Genomic DNA, 24510 nt, shown 5'->3' on the forward strand with positions numbered 1-24510 from the left:
GATCATTACCTGAGCCAAAATCAAGAGTCGGACACTTCACCAACTGAGCCAGCCCGGTGTCCTGACACTGTCTTTAAATAGCTGATCTGACGTGTGCTGATGTTTGAGAATAACTAATGGGCAAGTGTGTGTTCTCTGAGTTCTCGCTGTTGTGTGTGCCTCATGCCATGGCAGCCACCTGCAGCGAGATCCTTGTCATAGAGGCAGACTATGACAGGTGATGCTAGGGACAACCTGGCTTGAAATTGAGCTGCTCAGAGACCAGTTTAGGGAGTGGAAGTCTTGGATTTTTAGCGTGTACTGCTTAGGTTCTTCCAGACTCTACCCTCTATCTTTAGCCTCTGCCCTTAGCTGAATCAGTCCCTGGGCAGGTGTGGGTCAAGTATGGGATGGGGTGGGAGGGAGCGCTAGGGGTGGCAGTAACGTGCTGCCTGTCTTTCCGTCTTGTGCAGAGATGCTTGCTGGCTGTCAGGGGCAGTGTTTTTGCTTCACAAACATGTTCGGTCCCTACAGTTCCCATCCTAGAGTTTGAAGCACCGAGCCCATTTGTACCCTGCATCTCAGAGCACCAACTCAGACCCTCGTCCATGCCACACGTGTCCCTCCCAGATTAGATTTATCATGTTTTAATGACCTTCAGTAAAGGAAATCCTATCATTTTTCTCTGTGGTGAGTCATCCACTGGTTTAAAGAAAAATATTTTCTTTTTTAACAGTGTAATGAGGTCATGGATAGAGCCCCAGAGCATGAGTCCCGAGAGCCCGTCCTGGTCTCCAGCCCAGCCCAGAGCAGCTGAGGGTTGTCAAGTCTTCTCAGTAGGCCACAGGTCGTCCCAAAATGCAAATTCTAAGTTCTGGTGGTTTTAACACTATGGCTAGCACTTATCGAATTGTTTTTGAAACTCACTCCATGCAAAGGAATTTGTGATGCTGGGAGAAAAATTCATGGGGGCTTGGAGCAATCCGTGGAAACCTACTAGAGAATGCTAAAGGGAATTTTAATCCATACCCCAGCATCTAGCCAGAGCAGTCTTCTTATAATGCAAATCTGGGGAGCACCTGGGGGGTTCAGTCAGTTAAGCATCTGCCTTTGGCTCAGGTCCTGATTTCAGAGTCCTGGAATCGAGCGCCACATCGGGCTCCCTGCTCAGCAAGGAGTCTGTTTCTCCCTCTCCCTTTGCCCATCCCCAAGTTCATGCTCACTCTGTCTCTCTTGTTCTCTCTCTCAAATAAAGAAATAAAATCTTAAAAAAAGAAAGAAAGAAAGAAAGAAAGAAAGAAAGAAAGAAAGAAAGAAAGAAAGAAAAAGAAAAAGAAAGAAAATGCAAATCTGGTCATTTTGTTCCCTTGCTTGGAACCTTTCAATACCTTCCCAGTGCACTTCGGAGCCAAAAACCTGACTCCCCCGGCTCTGCATGGCTGGGGCGCAACCCCCTCTCTGCCTCTCTTGGGGCTGAGCCCTCCTTTCAGTGTCTAAAACTGGCAGGTTTGTCATGTGAAAGTTTCTTTAGCTAGAGCTTCTCCTGTCCTCTTCTCCCGTGCAAGCTCACACCCTACACGGTGCCCAGTGCACTCCTCAAATACAGCAGAGCACCCCGGAGCCCCCCACCTCTGGCCCCCACAGCCCCCACAGCTCTGTCCAGCGTGCTCCCTTGTACTTGACTTTCATGGTGCTCCTCACCACTGGCCCTTCATTTCTACAGCCCCCGGGTGTCTCCCCCTGCACTTTGCAGGTTCTCCCAGACAAGCTCTAGGTCTGAGTGGCTTAGTAGCTCCCAGCAGGATTTGGCACACACGGTAGGTACTTAATAAATATTTACTGAGTGAGAGGACCAAATCCTTCTTGCGTCCTACTCATTGCACCTTCCCTAGATCAGCAGGCCCTTTATGGGGTGTGGGATCATGGAGCCATCATGGAGAGGGGGTGATAATGGCAGACAGCAGAAGATGCGGGGATGGGGTGTGGGTTAATGTCTGTGGGCAAAGGTTAAAAAAGCAGAGATGGGATCAGCCGTGAGAGGAAACGTAAACATTTAGAGGGAGAATCCAAAAGAAGTTAAAAAGAGTTACAGAGATAAGAAACAAGACCACAGTACAGCCCAGCCGCGTGAACAGGCCAAGCCCATAAAATCGTACTTAGGCTGCGTGTGACCGCTCAGTTGGCCTGGCATTTCCCACGCCCTTCTGGCTTGCACCTTTGCTCTCTTTCCTCTCGTCGCTTTCCATGCACGAAGCACGTGGGTAGCTGGGTAAAATTGCTGCAACCTGGGGACGTCCAGGTGACATCAGGTACGTTCGTGGGAACAGGAATCCAGGCTTGACAGAACAGGCTCTGACACCTGGTAGGTGCTCCTGACGTGCATGAACGGATGGATGGGTTTGTTAACTGGGAGGGACAAAGAACAGGTTCAAAAGTAACTCTTTGGTAAGTGAAAGAACAGGAGGAAATCTCATCTGTCTTTTGTTATTTTAAAGCAGAATTAGGGGCAGCCTGGGTGGCTCAGCGGTTTAGCCCGCCTTCAGCCCAGGGCCTGATCCTGGAGACACAGGATCAGGTCCCACATCAGGCTCCCTGCATGGAGCCTGCTTCTCCCTCTGCCTGTGTCTCTGCCTCTCTCTCTCTCTCTCTCTCTCTCTCTCTCTCTCTGTGTGTCACATGAATGAATAAATAAATTTAAAAAAAAAATAAAATAAAGCAGAATTAGGGGGATGCCTGGGTGGCTCAGCGGTTGAGCGGTTGAACGTCTGCCTTTGGCTCAGGGTATGATCCAGGGGTCCCTGGATCAAGTCCCACATTGGGCTCCCTGCAGGGAGCCTGCTTCTCCCTCTGCCTGTGTCTCTGCCTCTCTCTGTGTGTCCCTCATGAGTAAATAAATAAAATCTTTAAAAAAAAAAAAAAAAAAGCAGAATGAGGGACACTCACATGGTGCTCCTTTTTCTTGTGCGTTCTCCACCACATGGTGTTGCTTGGAGACTTGGTAACAGGGAAGGTCCTTGGGGCCGAAAGTCTTAGTGCTGACAATGTCATCAGGAGAACTTTCCTGTGAAACCTGTCCAGAAGGATCTAGTGCACTTTACTGTTTCCTCATTGCCACTGGTGCGAGCCCAGAAAAGTGGATTTGCTAATAATAACTCAGTTGCTATTGTACTTTGAGTAATTAACTTTGTGAGCACTTCTCTCTCTTTCTCTCCCCTCTTCCCTCCTCCCTCGTTCATCCTGCTGGTTTTCTTTCCCGCCTCTCAGCCCTAGCTAATGCGGAACCTTTCTGACTGCTTCCCACAACAGGATGCTTGCAACTCAGCTGCTTTTAAATATGGGAATCCATGATAATTATGTGCTTCTCAGGGACTGACTCAGCTCTCGGGGCAAAGCCTCAGTGCTTCGTGGGAGTGGAGACAGCGCAGGTTATGGGAATTAGCAGAGTTCTTCGGTTTTCAGCAGAGTATCTGGTGAAGACAAACACACCAAGTGTGGAAGTTGGGGCACATGGGTGTAAGTATTTTTCATGGTACAGTCAGTCAGTCAGTAGTTGGGCCTAGAGTGTGCAACAGGGAAACCAGAACAGAGAAGTCATTGTATCCTAATAGATAAAGTAATAATAGCAAAAGGCTTGTCGGTTTAAAAATCTACCAGGACATATTCGATCAGAAACCTTTAATATTTGCTCATGTTAAAGAATAGCTCAGGGGCACCTGGGTGGCTCAGGAGGTTGAGCGTCTGCTTTTGGTTCAGGTCATGATCCTGAGGTCCTGGGATCAAGCCTCTCATTGGGCTCCCGGCTCAGTGGGGAGTCTGCTCCTCCCTCTTTCGCTCCCCCTGCTCATGCTTGCTCTCTCTCTCTCTCTCTCTCTCTCAAATAAATAAAATCTTTTTAAAAAGGTGGGGGGGAGAAAGAATGGCTCACAGTGGTAGAATGTGTAGAAAAGGATTTCTGTGTTTTCTTACAAGTGGCATTTTTCACCCTGTCACTGGAACATGATGTTACGGTCCCACTGAGAAGTGGGGGTCTTCAAGACTGTGACTTCTATGGCCCACATTCTCAGTCGCCCTGTGGGAAGTTTTTACTCTGCTCAGTGTCCTTAGCATAGGCCATCTCCACCTCAACACTACTGACATCCTGGACTGGATCATCCTTTGTCGAGGAGGGTGGGACTGTCCTGTGCCCTGTACGATGTTCAGCAGCAGCCCTGGCCTCCACTCACGATATGCCAGTAGCACCACCCTTCCAGTGGTGATAACCAAAAATGTGTCCAGAAAAAAAAATGTGTCCAGACATTACCATATGGCCCATAGGGAGGCAAAAATCACCACCCCCCGCCACCCCGTTTGAGAACCACCACTACTAGGTTAATACTGTGACTAGTTTACTACATCTAGTCTAATCTCCCACCTCCCGATCAATATATTTTTTGTCTGCTCAAACCAAATATTGTTTGGAAAGTAAGATCATATAATACTTTTTGTTCATCTAAAAGAAATTATTTTTGGGGCGTCTGGCTTGCTGGGTCAGTAGAGCGTGTGACTCTTGATCTCAGGGTCTTGAGTTCAACCCCACATTGGGCATACAGCTTGCTTAAAAGCAGAGATGAAGTTGGGAACCTGGGTGGCTCAGTCGGTTGAGCAGCTGACTCGATTTCAGCTCAGGTTGTGATCTCAGGGGCACAAGATCGAGTCCCACATGGGACTGAGCATGGAGCCTGCTTGAGATTCTCTCCTTCTCTCTCTCTCAAAAAGGTTATTTTTGAGATCTCCATATCTCCATTACACCTTACTAATGCAGATAAAACTACAAGGAGATTTTAAATTTTTCTTGAGGCCATAAATTGGGCCTCTCTCACGGAGTGCTAAGTTTTATAGGTGGTAAATATCTAAAAAGTAGAATTACCATCAGTTTGTTGATTTCAGCTTCTCTCTGAACACAGGGGAATTTGGTCTGGACTTGGGACGTTGTCTCTAATTTCGGTCTGGACTTGGGACATTGTCTCTAGTTAGTGTCTCATTTGGTGTTTGGTTACTCCAAATTGCAGACCGTACAAAGTGCGTCATGAGAGAGGGAAGAGAGGGACTCAGGGAACATTTGTGTTTAGGAAGTATGTCAGCTCAAAGATGATGTCAACCCAGGAAGCCATGGACCCACGTGGAGTGACCCATCTACTTATCTTGACGCAACAATAGAAATGCTGGTGATTCTACCTCTTTGCTTCATTTCTACTTTGTACTTTATTGGGGCTTTATTCCTATATACCCCACTCCCCACTAGACTGTGAGCCTTGTGAAAGTGGGAACCTCAACTCTTGTTCACACTGTGTGAACAGTGCCTGATAAATAGTAAGTGACAATAGATGGATTGGATGGATGGATGGATGGATGGATGGATGGATGGATGGATATTATTACTAAGATTGTTTTTCTTCATGAATATTAATTAAAAGTTGAATGAAGAAATTTTTTATTTGGTTCATCCTCATTTCACAATTGAGGATTATAACATTCTAATTGGTCCCCTTGAATTTAATCTCTTTGCCTACCTTGATCTAATCCACACACACTGTCAAGCCAGTCTTCATCGATGCCTTTTTAACCTCTAGCATGGGGCTGGGTATTCACCTAAGGGGAACTCTAAGTGGACATGATGCCCCAAGTCTGGGACCTGAGTCTGGTGGCCTCTCTCATACCCAGCCATCCCCCTCTCTTCTGAACTCATATGTTCCCAGGCTGTACCAGCCCTCTCTGCCCTGGCTCTTGGCCGTCCACCCCCTCTTTCCTTTTACTGTGTCATTGCTTGCCTTATCTTAAAAAGTCAGCTCTTGGTTAACTCCATTCTGTTTTGATTAATTATTCACATACAATCATATTGTTCTTGTTGATAATATGCCTTTGTAGCTGATCTCAATTAGTGTTTAGGATGTTTGGCGTTTATATTCCAGCTAGACTATACCTCCTTTTATTTCTTATAATCCTTCCTCCTACTCTTTCCACTGAATAGGGCCATTTTCTGCACCCAATTAAGCTTTTAATAAATACTATATAATGAAGGCAGAGGTGGTGCCAGGAGCAGTCTCCACCACTGGATTTCCAGACATTTAGAAAATTCTTGTAAACCCCAGGGGACGGCCCTCTGATTCCAGGATATTTGGTTGGAAGCTGTTACTTTCAGGATTCCATTTGCAGACACAGCTAGTGATTTTTGGCTATATATAAACAGGCATAACCTTGTTAGTCCCCCCGCCACCAAAAAAAAGGTTTCAGGCAGTTAAGAATCTCTTTATAACCCATTTAGAGATTTTTTTAAAACTGCTGTTTTTATTCTTTCCTGATTATTCTTGAACTAATAAAAATTTCTCTAATAAAATGTTTTATTGTAACATCTCCCCAGTTCATCGTTTAACATTTTTCTTCTTTTCAAGATCTGGTCTTAATTTTTTGTGCAGGAGGGGAGACACAGGGGAGAGATTGCTATATCCATTAGAATTCAGAGTAGCTCCAAGGAACAGAGATCCAACACATAAAATAGCTTAACGAAAGAGAAGTTTATATCTCTTTGACAGAGAACTATAGAGGTGGCTTTCCAGAGATAGTATAATAGCTCTGATCATCAAAGCTCTTAGAGACCCAGATTTTTTCTAGCACATTGTTCTGCCATCTCTGTGTATGAACTTATGGTCCAGTAAAGCAGCAAATGTTCCAGTCATCACATCTGCATTCCAGGCAGCAAGATGAATGAAGTAACAAGGAAGAAAGGAGGCCTAAGAACTAACTATTCCTGTCTTTTCTAAGGGAGGTTCCAGGGGGTTGTTTTATGAGGTTTCTGCATATGGGCCATACTAACAGTAAAAGAGACCAGGGAAATGTAGTCTTTATATATGCCCAACTAGACCAGGGGTTGTATTAGTTTCAAAGATGAGATAACACGTACTGAGAAACGTCTGGCTATCTGCCATGGCTGTCCTGTTCATCCCCCTCCTAAACGAATTGTCTTGGAGTTTATTTCAATACATTTTCTCTTGTTTTCTAGTAACTTCTTATAAATATTTTTCTAAAAGACAAATAACTACATGTCAAAAATTTATAAAATATAAAAAATAATATAAAAACCTTCTAGGATTCTACAACCTAAAGATAACCACTGAGGCAGCGTCATGTGAGAATTGTCTTAAATACTAATGCAGAGCAATTTCTGCCTACAGAGTATTAAGATGTTCTTAAAAATTGATTATACACAACTTATTTATGTTCCATTGTCCCTGCAGTAAACATGTTTAAACATTTCCTCTGTTTCCCACCTCTTATTAACTGATGTGTGTGGTTGGAAAGGGGGAGCAGTGAAGGAGATCTTAAAAATTAAATTTGTTAAAAAAATTAAATTTGTTGCTCTCCAGGTACTTAGGCAAGCACAGAGAGACAAGACATACATATGGGGAGAAGTTGGGAAGTCACTCAGGCCCCTAATAAGTGCCATGTATGTGTTCCTGTATGTGAAGATACACTAGAAAGTAAGAGGTAAAGAATGACCCTGGATGTCTTTAATTGCCCAACATGCGCTGGACAGTTGATTGTAAAAATGACACCACGAGAAACACGGGTTGCTGGAGGCTAAAACTTGGGTTGTAGGTCCTTAGGATCGTCTGCCGTAAGCAGCATTAGGAAATGATCAAGCTTAACATGGTTAAATTCTAACCTTTCCTGATTTCCAGATTTACAAGTCCAGAGTTCATTTTGTGGGATAATTCAGCATGATATGCCTTTTTGTGAACTAAAGAAATAACCAGAGATGGGCCGGCCTGTTAAGTTCCACTGAAAAAATGTGATGCGTTCTGTTGTGTTCTAAATCCTGACATTCAATCGGTACATCTTAAAAAAAGCATTTTGAAGGAATGCTGGGGTGGCTCAGTGGTTGAGTGTCTGCCTTTGGCCCAGGTCATGATGAGGGGTCCTGGGATCCCCGCAGGGAGCCTGCTTCTCTCTTTGCCCGCGTCTCTGCGTCTCTCATGAATAAATAAATACAATCTGTTTCTTGTTTTTAAAGAAGGCATTTTGAAGAGAAATAGATAAAAACAAAAGTTAACCTTTTCTACTGAAAAATGGGTGCGATAACCATGTTAAGAAATACACAGAAAAATCTTGGAGTTTACCAAAATATTGATATTGCCACTAAGTGGGGAAACGTGACATGTTTCCTTCTTTCAATGGCCTGTAGGTGATTTTTCTTTTTTTTTACATATATGAGCGTGGACTGCTGTTGTACTGGGAACAGGTGAGGTTGGTCGAAGACCTTTCCATCAGGGGCACAGGCTCACTGGGGAGAGAACGGCCGTCACTGGTTCATGGCCAGGGGCCAGACGGCGCGCGCCGCGGACCTGCGGGACTGCGGGGCCCTGCGCCTGGCGCTCGCCTCGGTGGCCCCCGCGCTGCGGAGCTCCTAGGCGGCCGGCGCGCTCTCCCCGCGGGGGGCCGGGGCCGGTGCCGCCCACGCCGAGCCTCTGCGCGCAGGCCTCAAGTCGCGGCTTTATCCGTCCGTCTGCAAGACCCGCACGGAGGCCGCGCCGTTTCCCCGGATCGCGGCTTCCGCTGTCCGTAGGAGAGCAGCGGGCGGCGTCCCGGGGCCGCAGGCACTTCCCCGGGGAGGGCCCGGCCCGCGGCCCCGCGCAGCGCGCACGAACGTCCGACCTCCTTTCACCCGGGGAGACCCGCGGAGGGCGCCCGAGCGGGGGCCGCGGCGCGCGGCGAGCCAGCCGGTGAGGGGCGGGCGGCCCGGAGGCGGGGAGCGGGAGGGCAGCGGGCGGGGAGCGGGCGGGGAGCGGGCGGGGAGCGGGAGGGCAGCGGGCGGGGAGCGGGCGGGCAGCGGGCGGGGAGCGGGCGGGGAGCGGGCGGGTCCGCTGCCGCGGCGCCGGGCCGGTAGGGAGCGCAGCGGGCGCCCGGGGAGGGGTGCGCGGCCGGCGGGGAGCGGCGCGCAGCGGGCGCCGGGTAGGTGAGCTCCGGGAGGCGGTCAGGCCGGCGGGGAGCGGCGCGCACGGGCGCCCGGGAGGAAGGGGGTGCGCCCGGGGGGGGGGGCAGTGCGCCCAGCAGGGAGGTGTGCGCCCGGGGGGGGGGGGTGCGCCCAGCAGGTAGCTGTGCGCCTGGGAGGAGGGAGTGCGCCCGGGAGGAAGGGGGTGCGCCCTGGGGGTGTTGCGCCCAGCAGGGAGGTGTGTGCCCGGAGGGGGGATGTGCGCCCTGAGGGGGGTTGCGCCCAAGGGGGGTACACCCAGCAGGGGTGTTTGCGCTCGGGAGGGAGGGGGTGCGCCCTGAGGGGTGTGCGCCCAGCAGGGAGGTGTGCGCCCAGGAGGGGAGGGTCCGCCCAGCAGGGGTGTGTGCGCCCGGGAGGGGGGGGTTGCACCGAGTAGGAGTGTGTGCGCCCGGGAAGGGGAGTGCGCCCTCGGTGGGAGGTGTGCGTTCCGGGTGGGGGTGTGCCCGGGGAGGGAGGGCGTGTGCCCCGGAGGAGGGCGGTGTGCGCCCCTGAGGGGGTTGTGGGCCCAGCAGGGAGAGGAGCGCAGAGGTGAGCAGAGGGGGTGGGTGCACGCCGGCCCGGTCTCTGGGCTGAGCGGCCCCGCCCCCATCATCACCCCTCACCCTCACCCCCACCTCGCCTCTGTGGGCTGCAGGAGCCTCGGCTCAATTTTAGAATGGCCAATGGCCGGCTCCGTGGGTCAGATCTGCCTGCTTTTCTTTTTTAACATTTTATTTATTTGTTCATGAGAGACAGAGAGAGGCTGAGACACAGGCAGAGGGAGAAGCAGGCTCCCTGCAGGGATCCATATGCGACTGGATCCCAGGCCCCGAGGGTCACACCCTGAGCCCAAGGCAGACCCTCAACCACTGAGCCACCCAGGCGTCCCAGATATGCCTGCTTTTTGCTTGACACCCGAGCCGGCAGCTTCTCTTTGCTTGTGGAATTTCAGACAGCCCTGGAAACAGGTCCGGCTGCATATTTTGAGTGAACGTGTTGTCCATGTGGAGTTAAAAAGGAAAGAAATAAGGAAGGGAAGACGGGCTGCGTTAGCATGAGCCCCAAGTGTCCGGGTGCCTGCTCGTGGTCAGCTCACCCTTACTTAGGTTAGAAAGTGATTGAGGCTGAGCACCTCGTTCAAATAGAATTCTCTTTCCACGTTTCAGAAATAAAATCAAGTGCCAAACGCGATCGGCAAGAACAGTTTATTATTGTTTTAAATCAGGACACGAAGAACACACCACCTTTTTTACTCTGCTACCTGGCAGTCTTTTTTGTATTTTTCTTTCCAACGTTTCAGAGGAAAGAGGGTGAATAGGAGGCGAAAGGTTTGCTCAGAGCATTCGGGCATTCACACCATCAGGTGTAAATGCTCAGCAGTATTTGGACTGGGAAGAGCAGGCAGGCAGGCAGGCAACCCAAATTGCTTGACAGCAGTCGGGGTGGGGGGAGGTTTACCCCCAGGGTAGGAACAGGGGTACAAATGGCTTGCATTTTCACTCCTTGCTTTTGGGTCCTTTCCATAACTCAAAAAATGCAGAGCTTGTTATTAGGACTCTAGGGAAACACATTACTTAATCCTGCAATTTAAACAAACAAAAACGGCCTCGCTTTTCAGTTTGAAATGCACAGCTCAGGTCAGGAGCAAGGTCTGTGCCCTGAAAAGTTCCTGTGTTTCCTCTTCTAAATGTTTGGTTTAGCCAGAAGTAGCATTTACTGAATGCCACATGATCCAGTGTTTGGCATATAGGTTTGCTTTTATTTTCATTCTCTCTTGCATCTGCTTGGATGTGTTACAAATACAAAACGAGGTATTCTCGGGATAGCGAATGTTTTATCCCAAAGAAGTCAAAGAGGAGGAAACTTTTTCTCTGGTTGGGGCAGGGTTTTGGTGGCGGTGGTGGTTTTAAAGGGGAAGACACTAAATAGAGTTGAGGTCTGTCCTCCGACTGTGTTCTTGCACCCATGCTGCTAGACTTCATCACTCACTGTCCTGTGTCCCGGATCTCTCAGCAAGGAAGGGTGGGGGGGGGGCGTCAGAGCAAATCATACTCTTGTGGAGGTGTTCAAGTACAGGGGTGCACTCGCTATTTAGAAAGTCTGCAAAAGAGCAATGCTGTAAGAACTTACATCCCGGGCTTCCTGGATCTGCACCGATTTGGTCCGTTATCATGACTTTTCACTTCTTTGTGCCTCAGAATTTACTTTCTAAAATAGGCGTCTTAAGGACTGCTCTCTCTCCTTCAGTGGACTGTAGACAAGAAAAGAAATGATCTACTTGAAATGCTTTCAAGTCTTTTCAGTGCATTCTTTTCAAAAAGAAAGTGTTTAGTAAGGACTTCATACACGCTTGGCCCTTTAAAAACCACTGTCTCATTATATTCTTGTAACAACCTTATGAGGTAAATACTTGTATTGCCATTTTTACTCAGGGAGAAACTGAAGTTCCAAGGGCTTTATTAACTTACTCACCCAGCTGTTAAGAGTGTAGATCCAGGATTAGAAGAGAAAGAAGTCCGTCAACTCTTAAAGCATGCTAGCTTGCCACGCTGCAGCATACACAGAGAGTAGTTTTTAATCATCGAGCGTCTCACATGAATTATAATCTTCTCTTCTCGCTCTCCTAGGAAAAGCAGAGGATGTTCTGAACGGAGATCATGACAAGGAACAGAAAGATCCTTATTTTGTGGAGACCCCCTACGGTTATCAACTAGACTTGGATTTCCTCAAGTACGTGGATGACATACAGAAAGGAAACACCATCAAAAAACTGAACATCCCGAAGAGGCGGAAGCCATCTGTGCCATGCCCGGAAAGCCGGGCCACGACCGGTCAGCAAGGTGTGTGGACTTCTACTGAGTCCCTCTCATCCTCCAACAGTGATGACAACAAGCAGTGCCCCCACTTCCTCCTAGCCAGAAGCCAAGTGACGTCGACTCCAGTCCCAAGGCCGCCTGCCCCCCTGGAGACCTCACCCACTTTTCTCACCATCCCAGAAAGTCGACAGCTGCCACCACCCTCCCCACAGCTCCCAAAGCACAACCTTCATGTCACCAAGACACTGATGGAGACGCGGAGAAGACTGGAACAGGAGAGAGTCACCATGCAGGTGGCACCGGGTGAGTTCCGAAGGCCCAGGCTGGCCAGTTTTGGAGGCATGGGCTCTACGAGCTCGTTGTCTTCCTTTCTGGGTTCAGGAAACCACAATCCTGCCATGCACCAACTTCAGAATGGATACCAAGGCAACGGGGATTATGGGGGCTATGTCCCAGCTACTGCCACCACCTCCTCCATGGGGAGCTCCATCCGCCACAGCCCCCTGAGCTCAGGGATCTCCACCCCCGTGACCAACGTGAGCCCCATGCACCTGCAGCACATCCGCGAGCAGATGGCCGTGGCCCTGAAACGCCTGAAGGAACTCGAGGAGCAGGTGCGCACCATCCCCGTGCTCCAGGTGAAGATCTCCGTCCTGCAAGAGGAGAAAAGACAGTTGGCCTCACAGCTGAAAAACCAGAGAGCCACAGCCCAGAACGACGCCTGTGGTGTGAGGAAGCGGTCCTACAGCGCCGGGAACGCGTCCCAGCTGGAACAGCTCTCCAGGGCCCGGCGCAGCGGCGGCGAACTGTACATCGACTACGAGGAGGAGGAGATGGAGAGCGTGGAGCAGAGCGCGCAGAGCATCCGGGAGTTCCGGCAGCTGGCGGCCGACATGCAGGCCCTGGAGCGGAAGATCCAGGACAGCGGCTGCCAGCCCGCCCCCGAGGGCCGGTCCGTGGCTGTGGGCGCCGACGACACCATGGACAGCGTGGTCGTGTACCGCAGGGCCGCCGGGTCCCGGCGGGACGCCGCCGTGGGGACGGCCACCGAGATGAGGAGTTGTGCCATCAGCGTGACCGAGGCCATGCTGGGAGTGACCACCGAGGCCGACAAAGAAATAGAGCTACAGCAGCAGACCATCGAAGCCTTGAAGGAAAAGATCTACCGCCTGGAAGTTCAACTTAAGGAAACCACGCATGACCGCGAGATGACTAAACTGAAGCAAGAGCTGCAGGCCGCCGGATCGAGGAAGAAGGTGGACAAGGCCGTGATGGCCCAGCCGCTGGTTGGCGACAAGATGGTGGAGGCCGTGGTGCCCACGAGGGACCAGATGGCAGGCCATCACCTGGACGTGGTGGACGCGTGTGTCGGGACCTCGGTGCAGACACACAGCGTGGGCGTCTCCTGCCAGCCCAGCCGGGAGAGTAGGCTCGCTGGGCCCGAGCTGCCCATGAATTGCTGGATCGTTAAGGAACGCGTGGACGTCCGTGACCAGTGCACCAGCCGATCCGTGGAGATGTGTGACAAGAGCGTGGGCGTGGAAACCAGCGTCTGTGAGACAGGCAGCAACACAGAGGAGTCTGTGAATGACCTCTCGCTCCTCAAGACCAACCTGAATCTCAAAGAAGTGCGGTCCATTGGTTGCGGAGACTGTTCTGTTGACGTGACGGTTTGTCCCCCCAAGGAGTGTACCTCCCGCAGCGTGAACACGGAGGCTATAAGCCAGGTAGACGCTGCTGTCACGGCAGTGCCTCAGACCGCAAGCCAGCACACCAGCACGGTCCTGGGACAGGTGAACCAGGCCACCAACACTGAGGTGGCCACCCTTGTGGAATCTTGCACCAACACTTCCGTCAGCACTTTGGACAAGCAGACCAGCACCCAGATGGTGGAGACGCGGACGGTGGCTATAGGAGAAGGCCGGGTTAAGGATGTCAACTCCTCCGCCAAGATGCGGTCCGTTGGGGTTGGAACAGTGCTCTCTGGCAGTGCTGGGTTTGACAGGCCATCGGCTGTGAAGACCAAAGAGTCGGGCGTGGGGCAGATAAATATTAACGACAACTATCTGGTTGGTCTCAAGATGAGGACCATAGCTTGTGGTCCTCCCCAGTTGACCTTGGGGTTGGCAGCCAGCAGGAGGAGCGTAGGTGTTGGGGATGAACCTGTTGGCGAGTTCATGGAGAGCCCCCAGCTGCAGGCTCCTCCTGGAATGATGACCGGCTTGGATCACTACATTGAGCGCGTCCAGAAGTTGCTGGCAGAGCAGCAGATGCTGCTGGCGGAGAACTACAGTGAGCTGGCAGAGGCCTTTGGGGAGCCGCACTCGCAGATTGGCTCTCTGAACTCACAGCTCATTAGCACCCTGTCCTCAATCAACTCTGTCATGAAGTCTGCGAGTACGGAGGAACTGAGGAACCCGGACTTCCCCAAGATGAGTCTGGGTAAAGTCACAGGTAGGTGGCTAAAGGTGGCTTTACCCCTCCTGGGCATGAGGAGAGGTGGGGATAATGTACTTCCAGGAGGTAGGGTTTTTTGTTTGTTTTTGTTTTTTTTACCTGTTGGAACCATGTTTTGGAACCCTGGAGGAAGCTTCAGAATGGTAGTGCGTAGAGTGAACACCAAGGACCGAAACCTGTAAGCAGCTCTGCTGATTGCCATTGTCTGATGGTGTCGCTGGGCTCTGGCTGAGGACAGTGGCCAGGAGCAGAAAAGCACACGCTTGGGTTGGCCGGCCTGCTGGCTTGCTGCAATGTCTTCTCGTTACGTCCTTGCTCGTTTTGCACAGGACAGCCTGGGAAAGTCCCACCGTGTTTGTTACCATAGTTACCAGTACTTGATCACTAAAAAATTCTGGCATAAAACATTCTTAATTAAGGCTTTGACGAAGGGGGAGGTATTCCATTAATTCATGTGTTAATTTAGCAAACACTGATTGTCTTCCTGCCGTGTTCCAGGCATAAGGCCTAGGCTTCTGTCCTCACGGGGCTCACATTCCAGTGAAGGCACAGGCAATGAACAGTAGACCTGAAATGTGTCAGGAGGTAACACGTGCCATGAAGAAAAGAACTCTGGTTATAGGGAGAGTGACTGGTGATGGTCAGGGTGGGGGCTTCTGGAGAGATGGGGTGGTCCAGAAAGGCTTCTCTGATGAGGACCTCCAGAGCCAGAGAAGGGAGCCTTTCCCACGGTTCATTTTGATAGGTGCTTAACATTTTTGTCTCTCTTCCTTTACTCATTGGGATTCGGGCTCACCCCCCACCCCACCCTTTTCTTTAAACTGAAACTAATTGAGAAATTACCCTGAAAGATTTTACAGCATATAATATTTCCCCACTGGCCTTGTTAAAATGACTTCCCTTTGCATGATGTGTCCCTAAGTGGTCATCATGTCATCCTAGGACAGGGCTCTGTTTCTGGCTCTCCAGCTCTCTCAAACCAGCATGGCCTGGAGAGGGGAAAGCCCCCCTTTTCTATACCTTTTGTAAAATGGGAATTCGAAGGGCACCCACCCTTGTCATTGTGCTCACCACTGACATGCAGGGAGCTCAGGATAGGCCCTCGTAGTCATTGGTGGTGGTGCTCATAGCGCATTGCCTGTGGCTTCTTTTGTTGACAACCAAACTATTGTTGAGGTTTGGGAAGCTACCAGAAACACACTCTCCGCTCTGACCAAATGCCTCAGGTAAAATGAATGTCAGTGGTTCACATGATTTGTATAGTGCATACCGAATTAAATTTGATGTGAAAAGGTGTAGTTTATAGGCTGGTTAGCAAACCCCTAACAAAAATGTTAAATTCCCTCTTTCCATTTACAGTCAAAAAGGTAATGGTGAAAATAGACCAAAATTGATTATTCTTCTATCTTCCCAGGTTTCTACTTCCACACCTGAATCGTTACTAGTTTTTAGTAGACATGCTGTAGAGCCGATAGCTTGTCGTAGATGAAAAAAATGAGTGAGCCGATGTGTGTGTGTGTGTGGGGGGGGGGTTGCCTTTTAAAGAATCAAATCCAGTAAATATACAGAGGGGTTGTGGAACCTGCTTCTCCCTCTGCCTGAGTCTCTCTCTCTCTCTCTCTCTCTCTCTGTGTCTCTCATGAATAAATAAAATCTTTAAATACACACACACACACACACAGAGGTCATTTTTTAGGATAAATAGGGTTACAATGACATGTGGACTGAGGCAGAGTCCTGAGTAACTAATAACATGTCTGTTTCCACTTCTTTTTAAAAATCATGATGTCAGATGTGAAGTCAAAATAAAACTCTTAAATATCCTCAGACACAGATGGCACAGTGGATCAGCCACTAGAAGAACGTTTTCCTGCCGGCTTCCTCCCTCCTCCCCAAACTGGGGTTTCTGTTTCACATTCCTACCAAAAATATTTAGCTGTACCCTTGCCGTCATCTGCCTGACACCCTGAGCATCAGGAACAGGGAGCGGGTTTTGTCTGGCTGCATCGCAGTACCTTGTGGTCTGTTTCCAGGCACACTGACGTTCCAGACATTGCTGTTTCGATCTGATGCTGCAAAGGAACATCTAATTAATCTGCTAGAATCTATGAGACCTGCATAAATATTTTCAATAGCATTTATTTGGTCGTGGTGGAAGCTTCCTCTCGGAGCACACAAGAATGATTTTGAAGTATTTCTGCAATTCACATTTGTATTCTAAGTTTTTTAAAAAGTGGTTTTACTTATTTATTTGAGAGGGAGCACATGCAGAGGATGGGGTAGAGGGAGAAGCAGACTCCCTGCTAAGCAGGGATTCCCCCCACCACCACCAGTGCAGGGCTCGATCCCCAGGACCCTAGATTATGACCTGAGCCAAAGGCAAACATTTCACTGACTGAGCCACCCAGGTGCCCCTGTATTCATTCTAAAGTTCTCATGAAGAAGGAGTTAGGTTTGGGCCTTCACCCAGAGCATTAAACTTTCATTACTTGGTGGTGGTTATATGGACCGAACATTAAAGCAGCTCGATCTAGTAGAGATTTTCAACACTTGGAAGCTGGGAAGAATGAAGGTGTGTCACAATGCACTGGGGCTTACTGGTGGCTCCATACAATGTGGAATATTGTTCCCACAGTCTAGAATACACTCCAAAAGGCACGTAGACCATGAACATATTCTTCCCCAAATGAAACGATGTGGAATTAGAGTTTAACGTCACAGAAGAGCATATAAATGATCACTTTCGGGAACCTGGTGTTTTTAAAAGTTAGGTTTGGGCTCTGAAGCCAGACATTCTGGGTTCAGATTCTCTCTCTGCCAGTAGGACAAGTTGTCTTTGTTCCTTCCTAGGGTGGAAGTAAAGATTTAATGAGTCAGTATGAGTAAAGCATTTGTAATAGTCTGCAGTGCAGAGCGTAGATGCTCAAGAAATGCTGGCTGTCATTGCTGTTACTGTTTTTAGTACTTCCAGAAATGGAAATGTAGATATAGAACAAATTGCCAAAGATTGGACAGATGGTCTTTTATTTTTAATCTAAATGTTTATCTTCATAATTCTGGCTGTCACCTTTCCCTCTCAATTTATTATGCCTCCCCTACTAATAGTTTTATCAAGATAAAGAAAAATATTGGTAAAAATGGGAAAACACAAAGTAAGTAAATTTTCAGTTCTGAGTCAGAGTCTGTATAAAAGCTAAAAACAGGGATCCCTGGGTGGCGCAGCGGTTTGGCGCCTGCCTTTGGCCCAGGGCGCGATCCTGGAGACCCGGGATCGAATCCCACGTCGGGCTCCCGGTGCATGGAGCCTGCTTCTCCCTCTGCCTGTGTCTCTGCCTCTCTCTCTCTCTCTGTGACTATAATAAATAAATAAAAATTAAAAAAAAAAAAAAAAAAAAAAAAAAAAAATAAAAGCTAAAAACAAAGCTTACATTGAATTACCTGTATTTGTGCCCAATCCAGAGACTTTTCCTCAATTTTTCTAGGTTGGAGATTTAGGGGCATTGCCTTTTTAAATTTTTTTTAAAGTAGGCTTCACTCTTGGGGTGTGGCTCAGTTGACTAAGCCTCTGACTCTTGATCTCAGCTCAGGTCTTGATCTCAGGGTCCCGAGTTCAAGCCCTGCGTGCCTAGCATGCAACATACTTTTAGGAAAAAAAAGTTGGAAACTTAACCAACTGAGCCACCTGGGCACCCTAAGAAGTGTCCCTTTTTCATGGGCAAAAGAGGTTTTTTGTTGTAGCACTGTAATGCCTAGCACTCTGATTCAGTTTCTTTTCTTTTCTTTTTTTTTTTTTTAAGATTTATTTATTTATTTATGATAGACGTAGAGAGAGAGAGGGGCAGAGACAGGAGGAGGGAGAAGTAGGCTCCATGCCGGGAGCCCGACGTAGGACTCGATCCCGGGACTCCAGGATTGCGCCCTGGGCCAAAGGCAGGCGCTAAACTGCTGAGCCACCCAGGGATCCCTCCGATTCAGCTTCTTAAAATTGTAACTGGATTACGTGCTTGTAACAATTTAATGGTTCAGAAGAGCATAAAGAGTGAAAGCCTCCCTCGTGGTCTCTTGGGGTAACCTCTTGTGTGTTTGGTGTATACGTGTGTGTGCATGTGGCTCTATTTTAGGGATCTAATCTCTTTTTAACATAAGTTGAATCATACATATTCTTTCTATGTATTTTTCACATGACCAAAGATGCTCTATACTTTTTTTCCAAAACATATCTTTTTTAAAATTCGAATTCCAGGATCATTAACATACAATGTTATATTTATTTCAGGTGCACACTATAGTGATTCAACAGTTCTATAATTATTCAGTACTCAGTGTATTTTTAATTTCCTTCAAATATTTCACCCATCCTCCCTCCCCCACATAACCATCAGGTTTCTGTATTTAGTCTCTTGTTTTCTTTGTTCATTTGTTTCTTAAATTCCACATGTGAGTGAAATCATACACTATTTGTGTTTCTGAGACTGATTTCACTTAGCATTATACTCTCTAGCTCCATCCATGTTGTTGCAAATGGCAAGATGTCATTCTTTTTTATGGCTAAATAATATTCTAATATCACATCTTTATCCATTCATCAGTCAAGGGACCCTTGGGCCACTTCTATGGTTTGGCTATTGCTGATAATGCTGCAGTAAACATCAAGGTGCATATATCCATAGAGCACTTCTTGATTCCTCGTGGTATGAGTTTCCTGTACTTAATATTTTCTTTTATGGAATTACAAAGTTGAGGGGGCGTGCAGCCCAGGTAGCTCAGCGGTTTAGCACCGCCTTCAGCCCAGGGCATGATCCTGGAGACTGGCGATCGAGTCCCACGTCGGGCTCCCTGCATGGAGCCTGCTTCTCCCTCTGCCTGTGTCTCTGCCTCTCTCTCTCTCTCTGTCTCTCATGAATGAATAAATAAAATCTTTAAAAAAGAAGTTGAGAGGAAATAAGTTTCTATTCTCATACAAACCTTAGGAAAAAATGTTTATTCTTCCTGTAAAGCAGTTGGATTGTTTTGGTTTGAGGAGTGAATTACTAAATTAATATTTCTTTCTTTCTTTTTTCCTTTTTCCCTCTGGAGAGAGAAAAATCCTAAATGAATGACTTGCACTTATCCTAATACTATATAACTCTCTCTGAACAAATGCAAACAAAACTATCTGTAACAATGTAACTTAACTGCCACAATTTATAGAAAATTAATCTCTTATACTCAGAACTGCTTTTTAGATAAGCTTCCATATTTGCACCCTCAGTTATCTTGGGTTTGTAAATAAATAAATAACAGATAGATGATAGATAGATAGATAGATAGATAGATAGATAGATAGATAGATAGATATAGAATGAATTGAAGTCCTTCCCGTAACTCTGAAAGCGATTTGGTAGACAGAGATCTGAGCCAAAGCAGAATCAGGAAAATAAAGTCATTTTAGAAACATCCTTTCTAGTGATTTTTCTCTCAGCTCAAATAATATACCATTTACTTGTCCTAGGACTTGAAGGTTTTTTCATTACAATTTTTTTAAATACATGCTGCAAGAGCATGCTATAATCCAAACAAAATGCTTCTGAAACCTTGTGTGATGGAGGGGAGAGCCTGCTGACCCAGAAGTAGCTGCTCAGGAACTTGCAATGTTGGTGGAAAGAGAACGAGTCGGGGGTCCCGTGTCCTCCTGTGTCATGAGAAGTTTGGATTCCCCATTTCTTGCTTGAAGCCCTTTCAGCAGAATTACTCTCCAAAAGTAGCTCTTTACTAGGCTGCCCATCAGATTCATCTAAGAAGGTTTTTTTTTCTAAAATTCATGGGTTTTCTGCCTCCCCTCTCACACCCTCCACCATCACCACTACCTGGTAGGCACACCCAGGCCCTGTTACAGGGCAAATTGTTGGAATAAACCACCTTAGAGCAAGGCCTCTTAATCTGGGGGCCATTGCTTCATGAACGGTTTTGTGCTAACAATTTTTGTGAAGACATAGAATAATTATCACCAGATTCTCAAAAGAGGTAGCTGACACTCTGAAAAATTGAAATTGCTGATCTGTGTGGGACATCTGGGACAAACCTTGGGGAAATGTGCCCCCGCCCAAAGCAAAATCTTTTGCAAGGGTTTAAAATCTGTCCACCACCTTTGTGAATCATCAGTGGACACATGTTTGAAAATCTTACTCTTGGGCAGCCTGGGTGGCTCAGTGGTTTAGCACCACCTTCAGCCCGGGGCATGATCCTGGAGACTCCGGATCGAATCCTACATCGGGCTCCCTGCATCTGCCTCTCTCTCTCTCTCTCTCTCTCTCTGTCTCTCATGAATAAATAAAATCTTTTTTAAAAAAGAAAATCTTGCTCTTAAAAACCGATGCTTTATTGGTTTAATAATTTTTTTAAAGATTTATTTATTTATTCAGAGAGAGAGAGAAAGGCAGAGACACAGGCAGAGGGAGAAGCAGGCTCCGTGCAGGAAGCCCGATGTGGGACTCGATCCCGGGTCTCCAGGAACACACCCCAGGCTGCAGGAGGCGCCAAACCGCTGCACCACCGGGGCTGCCCTGCTTTATTGGTTTAAATGGATATTGGTGACATGGACATGCAACTCTGGAAAGAGATGCAAGTTTACTTTGACATATATTCTGAATCCTAGAGCATACCCTTCGTTTCTGGCTAAAGCATAGAGATGGATCGTTTTTTTTTTTTTTTTTTTTTTTTTTTGAGATGGATCATTTTTAAGAGCTGAAGTGAGTTCTTGGATGTGCCGTCATAAAGGACGTAGTGAATTTGTTGATATTGGACAGTGGCCACAACTGTTTATTCCTCCTCCAAGTAGCTAGTCATTCATATCTCAGTAAAGATTTTTTTTTTTTTTTTTAAGATTTATTTATGAGAGAGAGAGAGCAGGAGCAGAGGGAAAGGGACTAGCAGATTCTGGGCTGAGCGCCAAGCCGGACACAGAGCTTGATGTCAAGACCCTGAGATCATGACTTGAGCTGAACCAAGAGTCTGACATGACACTTAACGGATTGACCCACGTGCCCCTCAGTAAAAATATGTACACTTTGCTCTGTCCCCTTCTCTGTTCAGGTCAGTTGATAGCTACCCATTCACTGTCAAGTCTGTGCAAAGTGTGGTACTGCAACACAGATCTTACAGGGTCTGTGCTTTGAAGAACTTGCAATCCAGTTAGACCAATCCAAGCCAAGACACGTATACCAGAAATATGAACGATAACCTGTGGCAGCATGTGTTAGCCACCAAATAATGTGCAAATAGAAAGTGCTCCAAGAGTTCAGCTGCAGCCAGGCCCCCTGAGGTCTAGGGAGGAGATGAAGTTCTTACCTGTATTTGGAAGTACACCCATGCTTAACTTTAGTCAATGCAGCCTGTCTGTGTGGCTTTTTTGGGTCACGTCTTGGGATGACATGTCATTAAATGTAGGTGGGGTTGTGGTGAAGGAAAACCTGATTCTTCATCCACTCTAGCATTTTAATTTCTAAGTACCCACTTTTAGATACATTCATGACAGCTGTCTGGAATGTTCCCAGGAAAAGATTAAAATGGCCCTAGAAATTATTAAACTGCAGCTCTCACCCTTGAAACTCTCCCGTTCAAGTTGACTGTATTGGTGGCCACATCCCTTGGCCTTTCGGACAGTTTTCTGAATGTTGAGCCTTGAGTCAGAATACGATTGCCCTCCATCAAAGGCATACCTTCTCCCACAGGTGGTACGTACCAAAGAAGCAGGTGATCTTTCCTGAATAATCTCTCCTATCTGTTCCCCAAGCCAGTATGTGGGCTGAAAAGCGTGAATTTGTGCTCAAGCCGTTTTCTTTTTGGAAAAACTAGATGTGTTCAGATTCCTTTGAATTCTTAGTTTTACTTGGGGAAAATACCTAAGTGATTGCATGGCCGCCATAATGAATCCAAAATTTCAGGTCTACTTCTTGACAAATTAGCTACATGTTCCTTAAAAATCAGACCAGAATGTCAAGCTGCAGTTTTGACAAAATATGTGTTTAGGGGATCCCTGGCTGGCTCAGCAGTTTAGCACCTGCCTTCGGCCCAGGACGTGATTGAGTCCTGCATCGGGCTCCCTGCATGGAGCCTGCTTCTCCCTCTGCCTGTGTCTCTGCCTCTCCCTCTCTGTGTCTCATGAATAAATAAAATCTTTTTTTAAAAAAATGTCTTTAGTTAGCTGGCCACAGTGTTCGTAGTTGTGCTTTCAGAAAGCACTTGGCTGGGGGGGCACTGGAGTGGCTCAGTGAAGTGTCTGCCTTTGGCTCAGGTCATGATCTCAGGGTCCTGGGATCAAGCTCCACGTTGGGATCCCTGCTTATTGAAGAGTCTGCTGCTTCCTCTGCCCCTATCCCCATTTGTGCTCATTTTCTGTTTTGCTCACTCTCGAATAAATTCTGTCTGCACAAGATGAAAATTCATACTTTTTCCTTTTATACCAAATTTAGTTGCCCAGTGGCCTCCTGTGTCAGCCAGTAATGGTATTTTTATGAATCCAAGCTATTTCTGGAAGGGAATAAATGTGTGTGGCTCTTTTCTTTTTTAGCTATTTTGTAACAAAGGACAAGTGTTCGAGTAAAATCTTGAAAAAAGAAATAAAAGTATGGGTTGGCATGAAAGAAGAGTTGGAATATGTGAACAGAGCAATTTTTAAAAGCCATTTTTTAAAATCCATTTTCCAACAAGTATAGATACACATTGTTGTATTCCAAGAACTAATACAAATTGTAGGTGGAGAAGCGTCACAGAGGAAACTGGAGAGGATGATCTTGTTAAAAAACACTTTTCCAGTTCTATTTTCCATTGAAGGCTTTTTCTTATAAAAATTGTTTGCTTTTGGGGACACCTGGGTGGCTTAGTGGTCGAGCATCTGCCTTTGGCTCAGGTCATGATCCCGGGGTCCTGGGATCAAGTCCTGCATCAGGACTTCTTCTCTGCCGCTTCTTCCTCTGCCTATGTCTCTGCCTTTCTCTTTCTTTCTCTCTCTCTCTCTGTCTCTCCTGAATAAATAAAATCTTTAAAAAACAAAAATAGTTTGCTTTTAACATTTCTAAATGTTGCATTCTAAATGTTTTCAAATCAGGAACGTACACAAAGTTTTCACTTTGACAAAGTGACTTATTTTTCATTATAGTTTGCCTTAGCTAGTATAATTATCCATATATTAAATGCTACGGTGTACTTTAGAATTAGAACAAATGCTTCCAGGTGCTCTTATTTTCCAGAGATTCCTGTGACTCACTCTCTTTTAGTTATTACTAATCTGGTCAACTTGTAAAATGAGGTCCATACTTTATTGGCATTTATGGTCATGATAAGTTGTAAGACCAAAGCGCCGCTGTCCCCACTCCCCTGTTCCCGGGCTCCCCAGCAGTGACTGAGCTTGGAGCATCTAGGCCCAGAGTACTGGAATTCTGCAGGTATTCTGTGGCTACTTCTGTTTTACCCATGTCGTTTGGGATAGCATTTACTAGTAGTCTTGGACTTCTACCCTTACTGATCCAGGCCTGTTAACTAAACTCCAGTAATTCCTAAGAATTCATATGGTCCAAGTTGATGGATTGAAACCAAAGGGAAGTCTAAACTCTGCTTTTCAGCAGTCAAGTTTGTTTGTTTTAATTAAGTAAGCTCTGGGCCCAACATGGGGCTCAAACTCATGACCTTGAGATCAAGAGTTGCATGCTGTACTGCTGACTGAGCCAGCCAGGCACCCCTCAGCAGGTTTTATATTCCTTAATTTAATTCAGGGGTTCTCAATTCTGGCTGCACCTTAGAATGACTTGAGCTCTTTGCGTACTAACCCTTAGGCCCGCCTACAGAGAGAGTCCATCATATCTGTATTTTGAAGAGCCCTACCCCCCAGGCTTGTTGATCCTAAAGTACAGCCAGGGTCGAGACCATTGGGATTTTGTGGTTGACCTCTTTATTTTGGTTTTCTTGTGGTTTTCCTGTGTTTGAAGTGAACACAACTATCATCTGCCAGTCTTGTGCTGGTGCATGTGTCACTGATGTGTCCTGTCTAACTTTGATGGGTCCTTATCAAGTTCAGACGGTTTATGGGCCATTCGAGAGCAACTAGAGTTTCAGCCCCATCTGAAAAATATTTTCTGGCAATAAAAGTGCCACATTCCCTTTGGACCCAGTGAATGAGGACTAGTTTAATGTTTAACATTGTTCTTTGACTTGCTAGTTAGTCTCAACAGAACCCTGGTGACATTGCATCGAATTACATAGGCACTTATGGAAGGCTTT

At 47.2% G+C, this 24510-nt stretch overlaps 1 protein-coding gene across 10 annotated transcripts in view; it reads left to right on the plus strand.

Moving 5' to 3' along the window:
* The window catches only part of KANK1 (KN motif and ankyrin repeat domains 1), a 208282-nt gene that overhangs the window by 164359 nt on the left and 19413 nt on the right, over nt 1-24510 (plus strand). For 7 of the 10 annotated variants that reach the window (XM_038527148.1, XM_038527149.1, XM_038527153.1 and 4 more), the window contains one exon: nt 11611-14253. In XM_038527148.1, coding sequence (XP_038383076.1) covers nt 11611-14253 — 2643 coding nt within the window. Of the gene's footprint in view, nt 1-8622; nt 8736-8906; nt 8969-11610; nt 14254-24510 lie in introns of those variants that run through there. The other 3 variants (XM_038527155.1, XM_038527156.1, XM_038527157.1) reach the window with 3 other exon arrangements.

This window comes from Canis lupus, chromosome 1 (assembly GCF_011100685.1).
Source record: "Canis lupus familiaris isolate Mischka breed German Shepherd chromosome 1, alternate assembly UU_Cfam_GSD_1.0, whole genome shotgun sequence".
Classification (NCBI taxonomy): Eukaryota; Metazoa; Chordata; class Mammalia; order Carnivora; family Canidae; genus Canis; species Canis lupus.